General features: G+C 34.9%; 1 protein-coding gene across 1 annotated transcript in view; it reads right to left on the reverse strand.

Moving 5' to 3' along the window:
- The window catches only part of LOC102866818 (otogelin-like protein-like), a 209,393-nt gene extending 192,868 nt beyond the window's left edge, over positions 1-16,525 (reverse strand). The window contains 7 exon segments of the mRNA XM_006882584.1: positions 1,759-1,880; positions 5,769-5,923; positions 8,040-8,138; positions 10,211-10,277; positions 14,013-14,061; positions 15,326-15,365; positions 16,474-16,525. Coding sequence (XP_006882646.1) covers positions 1,759-1,880; positions 5,769-5,923; positions 8,040-8,138; positions 10,211-10,277; positions 14,013-14,061; positions 15,326-15,365; positions 16,474-16,525 — 584 coding nt within the window.
- Positions 16,526-19,287: the final 2,762 nt, after the last annotated feature.

A 19,287-nucleotide genomic window follows, 5' to 3' on the forward strand; every position in this document is an offset into this window, starting at 1 on the left:
TTAAAGAGTGTGTACATGTCAGGCATATAACACCAATAACATACAATGGAAGGTCTGGAAGAAGGAATGGCATCTTCTCCTAAATAATGTGTCTCCAAAAACTTTATAAACCTTGATCAATGTTGATAGTTGTTAAGGGGCTTCTGGCCTTTTGTTCACAGGTTCACTATGAGTCGTGCTCGACTTGAAGACATCAACAACAGCATATCAGGATACTAACTGAAATATTGTTGGCTCAAAGCCACAAATTATTTTTAGGGAAAAGGATAATCAGTCTCCTCTCCTAAAGATTTACAGATTAGGAAACCCAATGAAGAGTCACTATGAATCAGAACCAAATCCATGACCGTTGGTCGGAGTGATGAGTTTATATATTACTCAAAATCTAACATTTCCTCTCATGTCCATCAGGTTGGAACCAACTCGTAGCTGACCCTCCATTAGGTTTTCTGAGGCTGTACAACTGCACAGAAGGAGAGCATCTATCTTTCTCTCAAGGAGCTGGTTGTGGATTCACACTCTCGGGGAGGCTCAGCCTTTGGGTTAGCAGTGCATCTCTCTGCAAGCTATGTCCCCAGGGGCCCTAGATCCCGAATGTTGTTGTCATTATTGAGTCAGAGTCAACTTGAAATTACCTAACAATAGTAATAAATCATCCTTTAAATTTTGCTCTTGGAAATACACTATCTTCCTATTTAAGTGGCTAAACTTATTTTAGAAGAAAGTGAGAAGTATAAAACTCAATTGATAAAAAAAAAATAAGTCTTCCAAAGACAGATGAACTGCTCAGGATTCTTGACCAGTAAAACCTGGATTAGTTCCTAAGTCTCTTGCTGTTTACTCCACAACCTTTCTTGTTGTCACCTACCGACTCAGAGGAATTTAAACCAGAGAGAGGCACTCAGGGAGAAGGAGCATCTTTGAACAGGAAAGAAAATGCATAGCTCATACACTTTAGAGTTTATTCTGAATTATATTTATTTCCCGGACATAATTTAGGTAAAATTTAAAATCAACAAATACTTAAATTGATAGGTATACTATTCTACAATATTCCTAGTTTAAGAGACATGAAATCTTCAATTAAACAAGCCAGACTCTCCATCCACAAAACTCTAGAGTTCTCCTCAGAAAAGCCCCTTGTATGCCAGCTTTGAGTACTTCTAGAACACCAGTGGAAAAATCTCATGTGACACTCACATCTTATACATACAGATTTGGAAAGGACTTCTAGAGATTTTGTTTTAAGTTCTTATTTGAGGCAGGAAAGAAGGAAAAGAGGAGTGGAGCGATACACAGAGGAGTAGGGATTTAAATCTCTTAGGAAAAATGTTTATTAAGAGGATTTACATATTTCTTAGGAAAAGAAGTGACAATACAGCCTCTATTTATGTAAACATGTAAACAGAAGCATTAGGAGTCCTGGTGGCATAGTGTATATTGTTACCAATTATACACAGTTATCAGGTGCTAAGTGAGAAGTTGGCAGTGTGAATCCACTAGTCACTCCCCAGAAGAAAGTTAGGCAGTCTCTTCGCCTTAGATATCCAATAGAGGGTCCTAGGAGTCAGAACTCGTTCTATGACAGTAAAATGTGGGGACCCACAAATATAAGGGACACAAACTGGTTGGATTTTTGGCACTTTCTAGGTCTGAGCACCTGAAATTCTGATGCCCGTATGATATAACTTTGAAGTGGTTGTTGAAAGTCATTGTTAAAAACCTGTGTTTATTTCTTATGCCATTGTCAGCTCTTACCTGATTCCATTCTTTTTTACTTCATGACCATAAATTCTAATTTCCTCTTGGTTTGAAAAGAATAAGCTGATGGATCGATGACAAGAATACACTGAACCAAGGCATTTGGGGCTATTGTGAACCTTAAAGAGGAAAAAGACATGTAATGGAATTGCATTTGTGTTACTAAAACAACAATGTATGTTTATAGTTTCATAACACAATAAATCTTATAAAGCTTTATGAAACAATCTAACTACATTAAGCATTTTATTATATTACCAACGGAAGGTGTAAAACATATGGGGAAACTATTACCTCTAATGAAGATGGAAAAATGAATTGAGAGAAAGAAAATACTCTGCTTATAAATTGGATAACAGAATTTATTTCATAAAACATTATTAATTTAACATTGGTTTTAATTCTATATATTAACTTGCTGGTTGTTTTCATTCTGAATCTATCTGATATTTAATGGAAATAATTAAACTTATTTTTAAAAACCCTACAGAAGACAAAAATATATGTTTGTAACTTTAATACATCTATTTTTTTACCTGTTAGTGAATCAAGAAATAGAGCTTAAAATGGAGCTCCTCACAAAGAAATTGTTTAGGATTAAAAAGTGACTATACATTATTAACAATAAAAGTGCTGGGACAAGTTAGGGAAGAAAGAAAGTATTCTTCAAAGGCTAAGGGAAAAGTTTGTTTTTCTAGTAAAATAGAAACATTTTTTTAAAAAATGTGGGTAAGAAGAAAAAGCACAAGGAGAGAAAAAGAGAATACATGAAAAGATATATGTTAGATTCTGATTACCCTAACCCAAACTGATGGAACTTTGGCCTAATGGCAAAGAGCTACTAATTACCAACCCAAAGGCACATGGATCAAATCTACCAGCTGCTCTGTGAGAGAAAAATGGACAATCTCCTCCCAGACTATGTACAGCCTCTGACTCAATGGTATGTAACAACAGCACAGCAAATTTAGGTGTCTCTGGGTAATGCAAAGGCTTAAGCACGGGACCACTACACAAAGGTTAGTATTTCAAGTCCACTCTAGGCTCCTTAGATGAAAAGTCCCAAAACCTTAAAAAACTCTATGGAATAGTTTCTACTCTGTACACATAGGGTTACAGTGAATCAGAATCAAAGTGGCTTACCCTTTAAAAACATACTTTAAAAACTGAAAAAACATACTTTCTAAATTAGAGTCAAGGTTTCAAAACTTCTTCCCTTGGGCTCTTTTCAGGACATAATCTTCCACTTTCAGGAAGTAATTTGAAATCATAATCAATGAAACCAGACTAAAACAAACCAACAAAGAAAACATAAAACATGCTTAATAATCACTACAAATAAACACTGCCCATATCTTGACAGTACCAAATCAGCTTCTTAAAGCTTACTTTTTCAACGTAAATGAATAGTCTAGGGTCATTTTCACTGTTTGAAGCTAAGTGCTACCTAGTCAGAACTGACTCATAGCCGACCCTCTAGCAAGGTTTCAGAGGCTGTAAATCACATGGAAGAAAAATGCCCATCTTTCTCTCAGGGAGCATCTGGTAGATTCAAACCAATAGCCTCTGGGCGGGCAGCTCAATACGTTACCTCTAAGCCACCAGAAGTTTCCAGGTCATTAGACATTAGATAATGTCTAATAAAGAGGAAAAATCTATAGAGGAGAAAGAAAAAAAAATGTTCAGAACGTTTGAAAAATGGAATAATTGTTCAAAGTCCAGCTATCTAGAAGGATCCAAAATGGAGCAGGAGAGCCAAGACTGAGAAACAGATATCTCTAGGGAGGGAACCAATATTTTGCCATATGGATGCAGTAAAGATTTAGGGGGGAAACCATCAATATAGTTTAGAAAGAGACTCTCTATAGACTATACCACCAAAGTTCTCTACAGAAAATAAAGCAAATGAAAAATTATGTAACTGATACTTTAAAAACCAAAACTAAACTATTTAAAGCAATAAAAAGTGTACTAACCCCTCTGGCTTATTGCCAAACTTTTATCTATTGATATTCACTTATCTAGTGTCCATAAATATAAAACTGATATATAGATTTAACCTAAAATGTGTTTTAATTCTGTTGTGAAGAGGGATAAAGAAGATCTAAGGGGGGTGTGTTTGCGCATGTGCACACTACACACACACAGAGAGAGAGAGAGAGAGAGAGAGAGAATTAGGAGCAGGAAGGTTGGCATTTCTAAGTTGATTTATCCCATGTTAAGAATGGACAAAAATGTTACTAACTGAAAAAATAAGGTGAGAATACCATAATTTTGACATATGAAGAGAAAGTCAGAAGAAACAGCTGAAAAGTTGAAGTAATCACCCTTGAGGACCCAATGTGGGAATAGCAAATAAAAAAAGGAAGGGGTTATCCTTTCCTCATATACCTGGCTGTAAATTGTTAAGCTATATATATGTATTCCTCTCATAAAATGAAACAGAATTTTATGAAGAATATAATCAGGAGTATTAACATAAATTTATTCATAAATATATTACTCAATACATCTATGAAAAATACAGATTTCTAAAATAGAATATAGTTTACAATTTTGAGCACTGTCTCAAATGAAACTAGTAATTTTTTTTTTATATCCAGAATGTTTGATGTGAGAAGATGTTCTTTATTTAACATTAAGTGAAGTTTTTGGAAAGAAGATGGTATAGTATGTGATTTCTTTTTTTTTTTTTTTTTTTTAGTATGTGATTTCTATCTCACAAATACCTATAAATCCAGAGGGAAAAACCCCAGAAGGGAATCCATAATGCAATTAACAAAGGTAAATACTGATTGAAAATTTAACATCATTTTTCTACTTCTTGTAATTGTCCAAATTTTCTAATACTGATTTTGTTGTTGTTGTTGTTCCTTGCTCCCCTGAACTTCTCTCTCACCAATACTGGTTTTATTTGAAATAAATTAATTTGTTGGTTCTGGAAGCAATTTCCACTACATTAAACAAAACTAGGTTGAAACAGTCATCTATTAATCCTAGAAGCATAATCCAGCACTGTCTTTTATTATCAAAGGATAGACAATCTAGTTGATACTTTAGTTCTCAAAAAGGTGAAATATTAAACAAGAATATTGTAATGAGGGTGACAAAGGGTTTTAAAATGGTAAAACCAACAAGTGAGTGAGTTAATAAAGGGCAATGAGGCAACTGAGAATGAGAGTCCTATAAGCACTGAAGAGTCATTTTATTAAATCCTCTATCTAGAAGGACCTCTAAATCCATATCCTTACATTCCACAAGTTAGCTCTCAGCATACCTTGTAGTCTTTCTAGTGACAAGAGTTTGTTGTGAACGTAAAGAGCTTCAAGACCTACAGTTGCATCTAAAAGCAGAGTGTTTGGGCAACTACTCCAAAATAAATTAGAAGAGAAAAAGAAAACCGAGATCTGAACAAATTATGGCTGCAGAGAATTTTAGCTTTTCAACAGAGCAGAGCAGCCATTTTCTGATTGTGCTTTGAGATGTCTAAAACTTTAGGGGAAGATAGTGTTCATGGGAAGGTGCTCTGACTCTGTACTCTAGAGCAGTTCTGCAGCATGCACTGCGGAAAAGCTGTTAATAATTCTTTGAACCAAGGCATCAGAAACATAAATTCTCCACGTCCAATTATATTACATCAAGCTATCTAGCAATTGGGTCTCTATCTCTGCAAACTACAATGTACACTTAAGTCATTCATATACTCTATTTCTGAATGGAAATCTGCTTTTGACAACAATGAAACATATTTGTTTACAGAAGTCCTTGCCCTATCTAACTTCTCTTTTGTTCCCCCCTGCCCCCTGCCCAGGCCTCATCTTAATGAAAGTATTTTCAGTCAAATCACAAAGTTGCTTAATCCTATAAAATATTAACCCTTATCCTTTCCTTCTTTGACCCTGAACATTCATACTATGATATTTATATATTTTCCAATATGTGCCCAGTAAGTAATTTAGTTTTTCATGTAAAAAAGCTCAAAAGACATCTGTCTTAGGATCACCTACCCATACAGTATACCGAGGCTCCAAATTATCACAGTCCTTTGCAAAAATATATGAACAGTATCCAGGAAAGTAATAGTAGATCCCGTCAAATGTTTCAAAGTGGTACTGTCCCCAGGTTTTGCAAATCCCATCTCTTCCATTGCCCATGTTTGGAACTGAAAAGAAATAGGATAATATGTGATAGAATGAAATAAACTATCCTTGTTTCTGGCAAGACTCAAGCATAGTTGTTGTTGTGTGCCATTGAGTCTACTAAGACGCATACCAACCCTATGAATGACAGATTGAAACCTTGTCCTATCCTGTACCTTCATTGTGACCTCTGCCTTGTTTGGACCCAGTATCGTAGTCACTATGTCAATTGGTCTTGTTGAGAATCTTCCTCTTTGGGGATGTTGTCAGGAGGGGCCAGTCCTCAGAAAAAAAATACCAGGCTAGGAAAGGTCAAATGTTAGTGAAAAAAAGGAAGACACTTAAAAGTGTATGTGATTTCAATTTCTATTAAAATCAATATTTCCTTTGTCCATTATAGTCATAATCAAGGATGGTCTAACAAAGAAACAAAATTACTAGATTACTTGTTTTCCTCAAAATCATAACATTTCCTTCAAAGGATATCCAAGTTGTTAGGAAAAAAAGAATATGTCATCAAAATTCTTAATTTGTGCTATGAAAGGAAGACTTTAGGAAAAAAAAACTAGTTAAATGATACAGGGGGGAAAATGGTAGAAATATAGCAAATTAGCAATTAAGATAAAATGTCCTAAATATTAATAAAAATAGAATTAAAGCATTGTAGTCTCCACAAGACTTAAAAAATTATTTTACAACCATCACAGAAAAACAAAACACAAACACCAATGACACAAATCTTGGGCCTTAAAATAGGGACTATTAGTCATCTAAATTACACAAAAATTTAGAAACTGATTATTTCAAACCTTGACCAAATTCCAAGCTATGATTATCTTAATAACATATCATGTTATCATCATTTTATGACTCTTCTTACTCTTGTTACTAGCCCTCTAGTCTATTTTTATTTGCAAAATTATTTTCTTTAGACTAATAGGAAAATTCACTAACATTTACTTACTATTCAACATGTAAAAAACATCGTAGCAGCTCTGTGAGGGAGTATAAAGATAATTAAGGTAAGATCTCCTTGTCCTCTTACAATTTTCACCTACATTAGTTGACTTTGGCTAATTTTGGCATTTTCCAGGGAGAGGGAGGGAAGAAACCAAATCAAAAAACAATCTGCAGAATGATTCATTCTTCAATATTGCCTGATGTTGTTAGGTTCCATGGAGTTGAATACAACTCATAGCAACACTATGATCAACAGATCTGAACCCTGTCCTTTCATTGACCATACTCATCATTTCTGACATTCTCAAGCCAATTGAAGTAGTTACTGTGCCAATTCATTTGGTTGAGGGTCTTCTTCTCTTAGGTTGACCCTCCACTTGTATATCTATTGCATGTTTTCATAACTTCTTGCACTGCCCTTTACAGTACCCTTTATGAATGTAATTATTTGTATCTATAATATATACACATTGCACATCATTACCAGGACAAGCTCATGATTATTCCTTCTCTAGAATATAACCTCAAGGTTAGCAAGAACTTATCTGTCCTGATCGCCACTGCTACCTCAGTACCTAGTCTGAAATCTAATAAGTGTTCATTAAGTACCCATTAAATAAATCAACATTCATTGGAGAGTACCTGTCCTTAACACTATCTCCATTAATAGACAGAATGCCAGCTAATTCAAAATAAAAAAGGAAAATAAGCCTTTAAATAATAAATCTAATTCATAAAGCAAAGGAGAGATGAATAAGGATCTTGGTTTAGTTTTCCTGGGGTATTACAGAAGGTTCATGGACTCAGTTGCTATCTGAAACTTTAAATTTAAAGTTCAGCCAGAGAAAATTCTTTGTAGCACAGTTCCACTCTGACACACACTGGTTGTAATTAGTCCAAACTGGTGCAATGACAACTGGTTTAAAAAAAAATGTAAAGTGGAAAGGGTAATTGGGAAAATGGAAAAGTAAATATTTGTAAGGTGGAGAAAGAGGTATAGCTATGTTTTATATTCTTTCTCAATTACCTCAAAGAGCAGAATGTTTTCCAGCTTAAAGATGTCCCCTAACTCTAAATGGATATGTGCTACCAAAGCAAATCTTGCCACAACCACCTTCTCGTTACCATTTATAATTTTGTAAGAGTTCTCATTTTTTCAGAAGCATGTCTGAAACTTACTAATCTGGCATCTTGTCCCCAGTGCCTGAAATATTTGACAGTCGCATGTACCACTCTTGGAACAGAAAGCGCCGTTAAGGCATTCATGAGGACAAGAACCTGTAAGGAGGAAAGAAAGAACCCAGTTATCTTCTGTCCTGCGTCATTTCTTATAAACACAACACATGAGGATTTAGCTTTGGACTAAATGTAACCACTGTTAACTCAAACAGAAAACTGGGCTTTTTGCCTTGATGAGCTAAAGAATTAAGCCCATCAAGTCTCTAGATCATTTCATTATGTGTGCTGTGAAGCAAAAAGAGATAGTCTTTCACATCTCAAACTACCGCGAGAGCAAAGGTTAGCCTCCTTCCAGCAATTGAAAGGTCAAGTTCCCATGTAAGGAATCCCTGTCCCAGATGATGAGAACCAGAAATACACAAGCTTTAGATGATTCTGATGACGGAGTTTGGCACTGGCTGCACATCCGTTCACCTCCTTCTCCAAAAGCGAAAGCTGAGCAGAAAGAACAGCTTCTATCCTTAGCTCAAGGGGTCAGATGAGGCATAAAAATCAGAAGGAAAGCTTGATTTAGAGAAGGATTAAACATTTCACTTGAAGTTTGTGTGTTAATCCTCCTGCTCAATTAACAAATGATGCATGCTTCATTTTGATGAGGCAGAAGCCAGAGTCAGGGTTAGTTGTCACCAAAATATATTCTTTCATGGAAAAAAAAAATAACACTAAAGGATTATGTTAAGTAGCAGAATTGAGTAACCATGAGCTCTACTCTTAATTTTTGTCATCATCTCGAGTGAGCTTCAAAATCGCAAATAAATGAGTGTTAAATTTTTCTTAAGGACAGGACATGAGGTAACTGGCAAAGCTGAAGTAAAAGGGAATTAAGAAGCACAACAGGGGAATTACAGAATACCTATGAGTCAGGATAAAGCAATACTGAAGAACTTGGGTCTCTCTGGAATATGTTAAGGTCATGGAAGATAGTTATCTACACGGGGTAATTTAACTAAAGTTCTGCCAAAAGCAAGAATTAGAAAACTCTGGAATTCCTTTCTACCTTAAGGTCTGTTTGACTAAAATATCTCTTTGCATTTAAAAATATACAAATCTCTTAGTGTATCTTACTGGAAGAGAGATAAATTGTTTTAACTTTGATCATAAAGAAAGGTCTAAAAATGGAGATGTTAAAAAACTTAAATGTAGGTTTTTTATCCTATGGACATATCTATATTTAAATTTTCTCTTACATTTTTCCTAACAAAAGATTTCTAAACATTGAGATTGGCAAATGTATCTCCTTAAACATAAGTTATTTACTACCATATTTATTCTCCTGAAAACAATTACCAAGCTAAAACTGATGAGGATCATGACTTTAAATACAGTGATAAGAATGTCCATTTCATAGTTTCCATTAAGATTACAAAATAAATCCATATTCTGCTCACTGGGAATTAGATATATGCAAGTAAAAATTGAGATGTCTAGGGCCCAAAGTCCAAATAATCTTATTTAGAAAAAAAAGAAACAATCTGATATTCAGTGATGCTTTTCCTTGTCAGAGAGTAATAGTCCTTTTCTAAAGATTTCTTTTACTTACTCACTCACTCACTCATTGCCTTCAAGTCTGAATCAACTCCTAGCTGACCCTCATGTGTGTTTTCTGAAGCTGTAAATTTCATAAGAAGAGCTTGTTCATCTCTCCAAGGAGTCACTGGTGGATTTGAACTGCCAGAGATGTGAGGCCTTTTAATTAGCAGGGAAATTCCCTACAGACTAAGCCACCAGAGCTCATGATTGTTTCTTTTCTTTTTTTTTTTATAATTCTTTTTTTTTATCATTGCTGTTAGTTGGAATTAACTCATAGCTGACCCTCCAATAAGTTGTCAAAGGCTTTCAATTACACAGGAGGAGATTGTCCCTCTTTCTTCCTTGGAGTTGCTAGAAGATTCAAACCTCTAGTAAAGGGCCTGCCTTAACTTAGAAGCACAACTCCCTCATAACTTAGTTATTTCAAAATACAATATCTATGCCTATTTGAACCAAATTTTATTACTAAGTATTGTTGTCAACTGATTCATTGTAAACCATGTATTTTTCTGAAACAATAGAGCTTAGTCAATAAGGGGTCTTTTGGGAAAGCAGATACATAAACTAAGTGTAGCACTGACCTTTTATTTTGCTCTCACCCCAGTTAATAGCTTCATGGAAAAAATATCTTGGAGAAGTTGCTTCAATCTTGAAGAGAAAGAAATTTAAGACTTCAATTTAAAGTTATGAATTTATTATATTCCAGCCAAACATGCACATTGAAAATCTAAAAATTAGCTACAAATTTAGGAATTACAGCACTAACTTAACTTTATATTTCCCTAGGTGACTGAGGCAATTTCAGTGAAGCAGAAGGGGCTTTAAGGTTGTGCCTAGAAAATTGGATTTCAAGCCATGGCTGTTTTCATACATAACTTTAATTTGGGGTTAACTGTATTACCTTTAATATTGCTATATTATATTGCTATTGTATTTTTGTATTGTATAATATATTGCTGTATTGTATTGCTGTTGCCTGATATTTTCAAATGCAAATGAGTTTGAAGGAAATGATGATTCCTCCTATTTGCTCTCTCATCAAGAAATACACCATCCACAGAAATGTCTAGTGCTACAAGGTCAGTGTGGCACCCTCAACAGCCAAAGAGTTGACACTTTAAAGTTAAACAGCATTTAAATATAGCGGGGGATTTTGTTTCTTTGGTTGGGTTTTCTTGTTTTGTTTTGTTTTATTTTGTTTAAGTCCAAAGGAATTTGGGATCTTGAATTAAAAGCATAAATGAACAGAATTAAATAGACCTGGATTAAAGTTTTGATTTACATAGGCAAGTTCCCTGAACTCTTAGTATCTCCATTTACTCACTTGTAAATTGGAATAATTATGGTTTCTACTTCAATGTGTAGTGAGGATAATAAATTTAAACAATATTTATTAATTTTCAGGATAGAAAACTAGAAATAATATATTCATCTAAGAAATACAGGTATAACAGAGTATTTTTTTAAAAAAACTATACTATTCCAACTCAATATAAATTAATCTGGTGTAATACCCTTTATTTTTCTGAGGATGACTGAACAAAATATCCCAAATGTTTCTCTATAATTGGTAAATGAAGAACAAGATAGGAAAGAAGAGAAAAAATGGGAAGGATCTGGCAGGGACCTGAAAAGGCAAGGTAATGATGAGCAAGGCCCAATGGTGATTACTTTTATAAAAAATGATTCATCTGACATACTTTGGACATGTTACAAGACAGTATCAGTCCTTAAAGAAGGGGCGTCATGCTTGGGAGGGTGTAGGGAAAGTGCAAGAGAGGAAGACCCTCGATGAGACGGATTGATTCAGAGATTGGGGTAGTGTGTCAGAGACAATACAATTGGCATAAAATAGAGTAGGGTTTAGGGCTGTTGTACATAGGGTCACTATGAGTCTTGGGCAATTCAGTGGTATATAACAACAACCTTACCCTATCCTGTGTTCCACCAGAGCATAGTTTTCCTTTACATCAGATTTCCTCCTGATTATGCTGATATTTTTTTCTAATATAATCTATTGGCATAGTCAATGACACACAGAGAAGGACCTGAAGTGCTTGCTGCAGAAGTTCAAGGACTGCAGCCTTCACTACGGATTGAACATGAATATCAAGAAAATAAAGATTCTCACCACTGGGTTGTTTGGCAGCATCATGATAGATGGTGAAGAGATTGAGATTGTTAATAGCTTTAGTTTGCTTGGCTTCACCAACACCACTTTGGCACTAGCAGCCGGGAAATAAAAGGTGTATTGCATTGGGAAAGTCTGCTGTCAAAGGCCTCTCCAAGGTACTGAAGAGCAATGGTGTCTCTCTGGAGACTAAGGTGTGCCTGATACAGGCCACGGTCTTTGCAATCACTTGCTATGCATCAGAGAGTTGGACAATGACTAAGTATGATAGAACGAGAATTGATGCCCTTAAGTTGTGGTATTAGAGAGGAGTATTGGCTATACCATGGACTGGTAGGAGAACAAATAGGTTAATCCTGGAGACAGTGAAACTAGGCTGCTTTTTGGAGGCAAGGATTCTGAAGTTTCATCTGATATACTTTGGACATGTTGCAAGGAAGGACCAGTCCCTTAGAGAGGGACATCATGCTTGAAAGGGTGGATGGACCGCACAGGAGAGGAATACCATTGATGAAATGGATTGATTCAGTGACTGAGTAATGGGTGTAGGGGTGTTGGAGACAGTGAGATTGGCACAGGATAGAGCACGGTTTAGGGCTGCTGTACATATGGTCGCTATGAGTTGTGGCAATTCGATGGCACATAACAACAACAAACTTTTGGGAAACCTATACTTAAGATTTAGCAGATAAAAATAATTTCAACCACTTCCAATTAGATACAAGTAGTTAAATACACAAAACAATCTTTCTAAGGAAAATTATGTCCTCTTTCTAAAGAGATGATCATATACCAACAACAACTCTTGATAAAATAATTTAGTCTGTCTTATAAACACGGGAACAACATTTATAGCCTCTCTTATGTTTATCTATTGATTTCATTAGCACCATGAAACATATGAATTCAAGCATTCTTTTTTTAAAAAAAAATCAGAAGACATTTACTACATTCCAACATTTTGGAAACACCTATTTGAATATTTAAACTATTTGATATGTGCTGTTGTTGTTATGTGCCACTGAGTTTGAATCAACTCATAACTGACCCTATTAGTGGATCTTCAGAGACTATGAATCACCCAGGAGGAGACTGTCCTTCTTTCTCCCATGAAGCAGTGGATTCAAACTGATTGCCTCTGGTTTGGCAGAGCAACTCCTTCTCACTGGATCCTCAGAACTCCCATTTGATATGTAAATTCTCAAATATTACTTTCCAAAGAAATTTCTTATCTTCATTCTCTCTTTCACCATCCATCTTTTATGGAGAAGCGGTTTCAAACATTTTTTGGATGTTCAAACAAAGTTTAAAGATGTTATTATTGTATTGTCCAAAATCTTTTCCTATAAAGCGGCCCAAGCAAAATGTTCTCTCCAAATGCCTTTCAATCCTCTCCAATCTCTCAGAAAAATCTTACTTCTCCAGAAATGCATGCAAGCTCTTTGTCATTCTGACATCCTTTTGCAGTTTGCTTGTTTGTTTATTTCATCTAGTTGATTCTAGTAAGCCTCCATCCTAATCAAATAGAATATCAAGTAGAATTTACTCCATAGGATTTTTCTAAAGTAGATCAGCAAGTCTTTCTTGGGAGGTACTTGGTGGGTTCTAATCTTTAAGTTTTCAGACAGCAACCAGGCATATTAAGGGTTTGCACCACCTAAGAACTCACTTGATGCTAATGAATACATACTATTACACTCTTCCCTGTCATTTACCCTCAAGTACTAACTTAAATACTGACAGTTCTAACCTGCCCAGTGATGCCTTGAAAAAAAGATCTAAATCTGTAAAACTGGAGCCAAGAAAATTCTGTGGGCAATTCTACTATGTAATAAATGTGATCACCATGAGTTGGAACATGGGGTCAAGGACTCCAGGTTTTCTGCCCTTTTTTAACTTGTATTTGTTTTTGTTTTCATGGTCTTGACTCTATTTTCATTTTCAAGCCAAATAAAACTTTTGGGCAAGTAGAAGAGAGGAAATCCTCTATCAGCAGCCTTGTGAGTCTATCAGTAAGTAACTGAGGTAAATAGCAAAAGCATTTCATCAGAATCAAGTAAATAAAAACCACAGGTGATTTGAGGGTCGCAGAGAAGCAAAATTGAAGCTACTTTCCTTCTTCCTCTTCCTTCTTGTCTTGTTTTGAGTTTTTTATTCCCCTCCACAATGGTCTCATTGTTAAAGTGACAGCCGAGTCCCACAGGAGAATGGGTTATTTCTCTGCCTCTCCCGCCATCTGAGGCATAACCTACCTGTGCTGCTAAAAGAGCTCTTTTCTGTTGATTTTCATAAAACCCGTTTCTAAAAGAAAACAAAAAGAACTTGTATAGTCAAAGGCCCCTCTGCAACCTGAACAAGACTTTCCCAAGAGAGCGCTGGTGTTTTCCTCCTGATTTCCATCACTTTATCAAAGAGGTCTTTCTTGGTTTAACATTTAAAAGGTCCCCCCTCCCCTTTCTGGAGGGGTTAGATTCGGTTAGTGGCATTGGCTGTCTCATTTTACAAAATTCAGGAGTGTCCCCAGATCTCTCTAGTTTCTGATGTAAATGGAATTTTAGGAAGGAACTTTGAGATACAGAAAGAAACAAAATAGTGAAACACTGTAACACCAACACGCATGATGTTTTCTCCACCTAACTTCATAAAATTTATGACTTGAGTATTCCTCTTATTCAATTTATATTTTCATATTTACTTTATATAAACATAATTCTTTATATTGTGTCATAAAGTGCAGATTAACAGTAATGTGAACAATGACATAAAATTCCAATTTATGCAAATCAAAAAGCTATTCAATAAGTCACTGAATTAGAAACATATCAATGATTGAAATGTTAAATATATTGCCATAAATAAATTCTCTTTATATATTAAAAAAATCAAATGTTCAATAAGATTCTACTTTTCATTAAGCAGCCAAGTTTAGTCCAAATATAATTTTCATTATTTACTACTAGAACAATATTTTTTTTATCAGTTAAAGTTATCCTCTATGTTAATAAGACAGCACATTTGTAATTGATAAATATATAATGATAAAGTAACAATATAAAAAGAGACATTCTAGTGACTCAGTGAATCAGGAGTTTTGCTGCCAATCCATAAGCAAGTGGTTCAAATCCACAAGCTGCTCCAAGGGAAACAGATGCGTTCTCTCCTGTGTTATGTACAGCCTCTGAAAAACTGCTGGAGGGTCAGCTACGAGTTGGTTCTGATTCATTAGCAACAAATTTGAGAAGGTTGTTTGTCTGGTCAAAACGTCTTTAAAAGTCTTTGAAATGAAAGTAATATCTTCTTAATATCTATACTCACTGGACCTCACCAAGTATTCCTTTGTTAATTGAAATTTAAAAATTAGTTTTGCTTATTTGGTTGTTTTGTAAATAAGGAATTGAATGTCTGATAATTTTTAATTCTTAGAAATGTTTTTAGAACTAAATCTCATGCATTTTTCCATAAAACATTCTCTTTTTTAAAAAATATAAAGTTGGTTTTCTGCTGAACTTTGCTCATTCTTATTAACTTCACGTTTGAGGGAATATAAAGAACAAGAAATACTCACTTAGATGTTCTCGTCAAGTTGGACGATGCACAAATATACTCTGTTAGAGTGTAAAAAAGAAACATATATATAAATATGCAAGAAGGAAAAACACTCAAATATTTTAGGCCTATGTTCTGGTTTTTCAACAGGTCATTTAAACAGAAAGTTTTAACTTAGATTGAGTTTTGTAGCTAGTTATTCTACAATCATCTTGACCAGTAAATTCTCTACGAGACACTGAAGCAATGAATGATCAACGTACATAGAGTTACGTGGAGACATGATACGATTGAACAATCACTGGGCTTGAGATAAGAAATCTACATTTTAGTCCTGGTTCTACTACTCAGGAACTGTCAAACTTAAGTCAATAAGCATACTACAAAATAATTGTGTTAAACAACTTCAACTCCAAAAGTCTTCTAGCTCTTACTACTCTAAGATATCTTTCTCCTTAGAATTTCAGTTATTCCAAGATTGGAAAATAATTTCCTTTACCTTTCTTGTATTTTACACTTAGTCATTTTTTGCATTTCTCTTGTAAGGTCTGAAACACCCAGCCATTTTCCAGGAATATAAACTAGTAACTTAATAGAAGTAAATGTCCTCCTACCATAAAAATATTTTGGAAAAAATTCTTTTTAATTTCTAAAAATTAATTCATAAGGTAGCTACATGGAATAATTAAATGCAAATCCTTACCCTTAAAAGTTACATTCATTCTCTAAAAGAACTTTATTAGTCCTTGGTGATGACATAAAGAAAGCTCAAGCATTCAATTCTTATTTATCTATTTTAAAATTTCAAATATTTTATTTTCTTATATTTTAAAAAATTTTTAAATATTTTAAGTTTTCAAATATTTAAATTACACTTAGCCAATTCTTTTAAATCATGTTTCAAAAAATAAAATGTCCGAACTTCTAAAAGTAATGTATTGTAATAAAAGGTTGATTTCAACTATCTATTAAAGAGAATTAAACACATAATAAACACTAGATAATATATTTACCTAATTAAAATGTTTCAAAAAGCTTATCTAGATGACATTTGCAATGCCCAAACAACTTTAAAATGCTTTATTTCCACTGTAAGGGGAAAGGTATAAGATAATTGTACTAGAGACAAACAAGCATATGGATATAAAAACTTAATAAAATTCTTACCTTCAAATGAAAACAGCAGTATGCGAAGCAAGAATATACTCCAAGGTGTCATTAAATTGAGTTTTCTCACAATGTTCATTTCAGTGTGTCCTTTCTCTCTGAAACGTAACCAAATTTGTTGTCTTAACTATGATAGCATCTTAAAATTGTATGTTTTTGTAAAGTGTTCAAATTCTTACAAATACAACTATATAACAAAGCAGTTCAACAAGTAACTCCTAGCTTTCTCAGTACATGCGGCATCTGAAGCTTTAGACCTTGCAAGCAAGGCTGGTCGTGTGCTTCTCATTAGTAATGCATAGCAGCTTCTTACCTGAGCCTGTATTAGTTACACTTGCCCCACACCTGTACATCATATGCCTTTCTAAGCCTATATTAGCTTCTTATAATTTCTAAAACCCAAAGTACCAAAAATACCAAATGCCATCTCTATCTGTCTCTATGATCTATTCTCTATTTAAGAATTGCATTCATGAAATAATCACCATATTTTGAAGTGCACTGAAAGTTTATCAGCCTCTACTAGAATTGTCTACATAATCAAATGATATTTTTTTCTTTAAGGAATGAAAAGTAAATTTATATGCTTATTATTTTCACCTCAAGTCCTATTAGAGCAGAATTTACACTGACATGTTTCTTGTCCACATATTTTGCAACAAAAATACAAAATATCATAAAAATACATGGTTGTAATATATGACTTTAAAAAGAAAAGAAAGTAACTCACCTAGCCCTGAAAGTTGTCCCTTCACACCCAGGATTTCCATTCTCTATAATAAGTAATTCATTTAGACAATGAAGGAATATTTCCTATTCCAGCAGTAGGACTACTCTCTGAATGTGACTGACTGACTTGATTGTCATCTGAGAAGAGCTCTAATATTTCATAAGGAACTCCAAAGAGATTCTCTAAGCTCTACAAATTAGCAAGACCGATGCTTATATAATGGGCGCACCTTTCCTATAGTCAATTCTACTAGTTACCTGAAGAGTCATTTTTTTTCTATAAAGATGGCGCCAAAAGCGAAGAAAGAAGCCCCTGCCTCTCCCAAAACTGAAGCCAAAGCAAAGGCATTAAAGGCCAAGGCAGTCCTGAAGGGCGTCCACAACCAAAAAAAAAGAAGATCCGCACGTCACCCACTTTCCAGCGGCCTAAGACACTGAGACTCTCCCCAGAAGAGCGGCCCCAGGAAAAACAAGCCTGACCACTACGCCATCATCAAGTTTCCCCTGACCACTGAGTCAGCTATGAAGAAGATAGAAGATAACAACACACTTGTGTTCATTGTGGATGTCAAGACCAACAAGCACCAAATTAAACAAACTGTAAAGAAGCTCTATGACATTGAGGTGGCCAAGGCCAACACTTTGATTGGGCTGATGGAGAGAAGAAGGTCTATGTTCAACTTGCTCCTGACTATGATGCTTTAGATGTTGCCAACAAAATTGGGATCATCTAAACTGAGTCCAGTGGGCTAATTTGAAATATAAATTTTTCTCACCACCAAAAAAAAAAAAAAGTCATTTGACATATAGGAATGAAATAAACAGGATTTCCCAGATACATAGAAGCCCCTTATAAGACAATGCAAGTACATAATTTGTTAACACTACTGTACTTAGCCACCTATTCTGCAGTGACTCCCCAGAGTTCTTTTTTGTGAAGCATTCTTGACATCCTATTATGTTATACGTCTCGATGGATATTAACTATATAAAAACAGTTCCCTGACTATGTCTCAAATTCAATGACCATTTACACTTGTTCTAGCAACCTAGTGTATCTCACTATGGCAAGACAGTGGAGGGTTATTATGAGTCAGATGTAGTTGATGTAAGTGGGTTTTTGAGTCCTACATTATCTTAACTTCTTTCCACTGTCTACATGAAACCATGAGTGCTGAGAAGAGTTTTTCTACAAGTCATCTACTTTTCCAAGGATGAAACTTTAAAATTAAGGGAAATAATTTATTTATACAAAATGTTTACTGACTCCTCCAAAAAGAATATCAACCCAACTCAATGATGTGAATTAGAAATCAACTCATAGTTGACCTTTCAGTAGAGTTTTCGAAGGTTTGCAAAAGATGACATTGCTTACCTTTCACCTGTACATTGGGGAGTAGATTGAAGCTACCAGAAAGACACCATACTTGGGTTAACAGTGCATTTCCTATGGACTAGCCAAGAGAGCTACCTAAAAAGAATACATTAAAAACATTAATGTGTGGTTTTTACATAAGAGTATATTACAAAATTACTAAGTATCTTTCTTAATTTAAAATAGTTTGTCTGGATTCATATTCTCCTATATATTGTTGTCATTATATGCTATTCAGTTGGAACTAGACTCATAACTGATCCTCTAGGGGAATTTCAGAGGCCATGAATCATATGGGAGGAAATTACCCATCTTTCTTCTGTGAAGCAGATGGATTCAAACTGCTTGCCTTTGAGTTGGCAACACAACTCTTTATCCACTTGGCTATCAGAGAGCTTCCTATACTTGGACCAAGAGGCAGTTGTCAGAACAGAGCAGGAGAAACTGCATGGTTCAAATTCAAGAAAGGGGTCTGTCAGGGATGTATTCTGTCTCCATACCTTTTCAATCTGTATGCAGAACAGATCATTCGAGACTCTGGGCTGTACGAGAAGGAATGTGGCATCAGGATTGGTGGAAGAGTCATCAACAACCTGCATTATGCAGATGACACAACCTACTTGCTGAAACTGAAGAGGACATGAAGCACTTGCTGCAGAAAGTCAAGGACTGCAGCCTACTATATGGATTGAAGCTCAACATCAAGAAAA

The sequence above is a fragment of the Elephantulus edwardii genome, unplaced genomic scaffold (assembly GCF_000299155.1).
Source record: "Elephantulus edwardii isolate Elephantulus edwardi_28Jun2011 unplaced genomic scaffold, EleEdw1.0 scaffold00021, whole genome shotgun sequence".
NCBI lineage: Eukaryota > Metazoa > Chordata > Mammalia > Macroscelidea > Macroscelididae > Elephantulus > Elephantulus edwardii.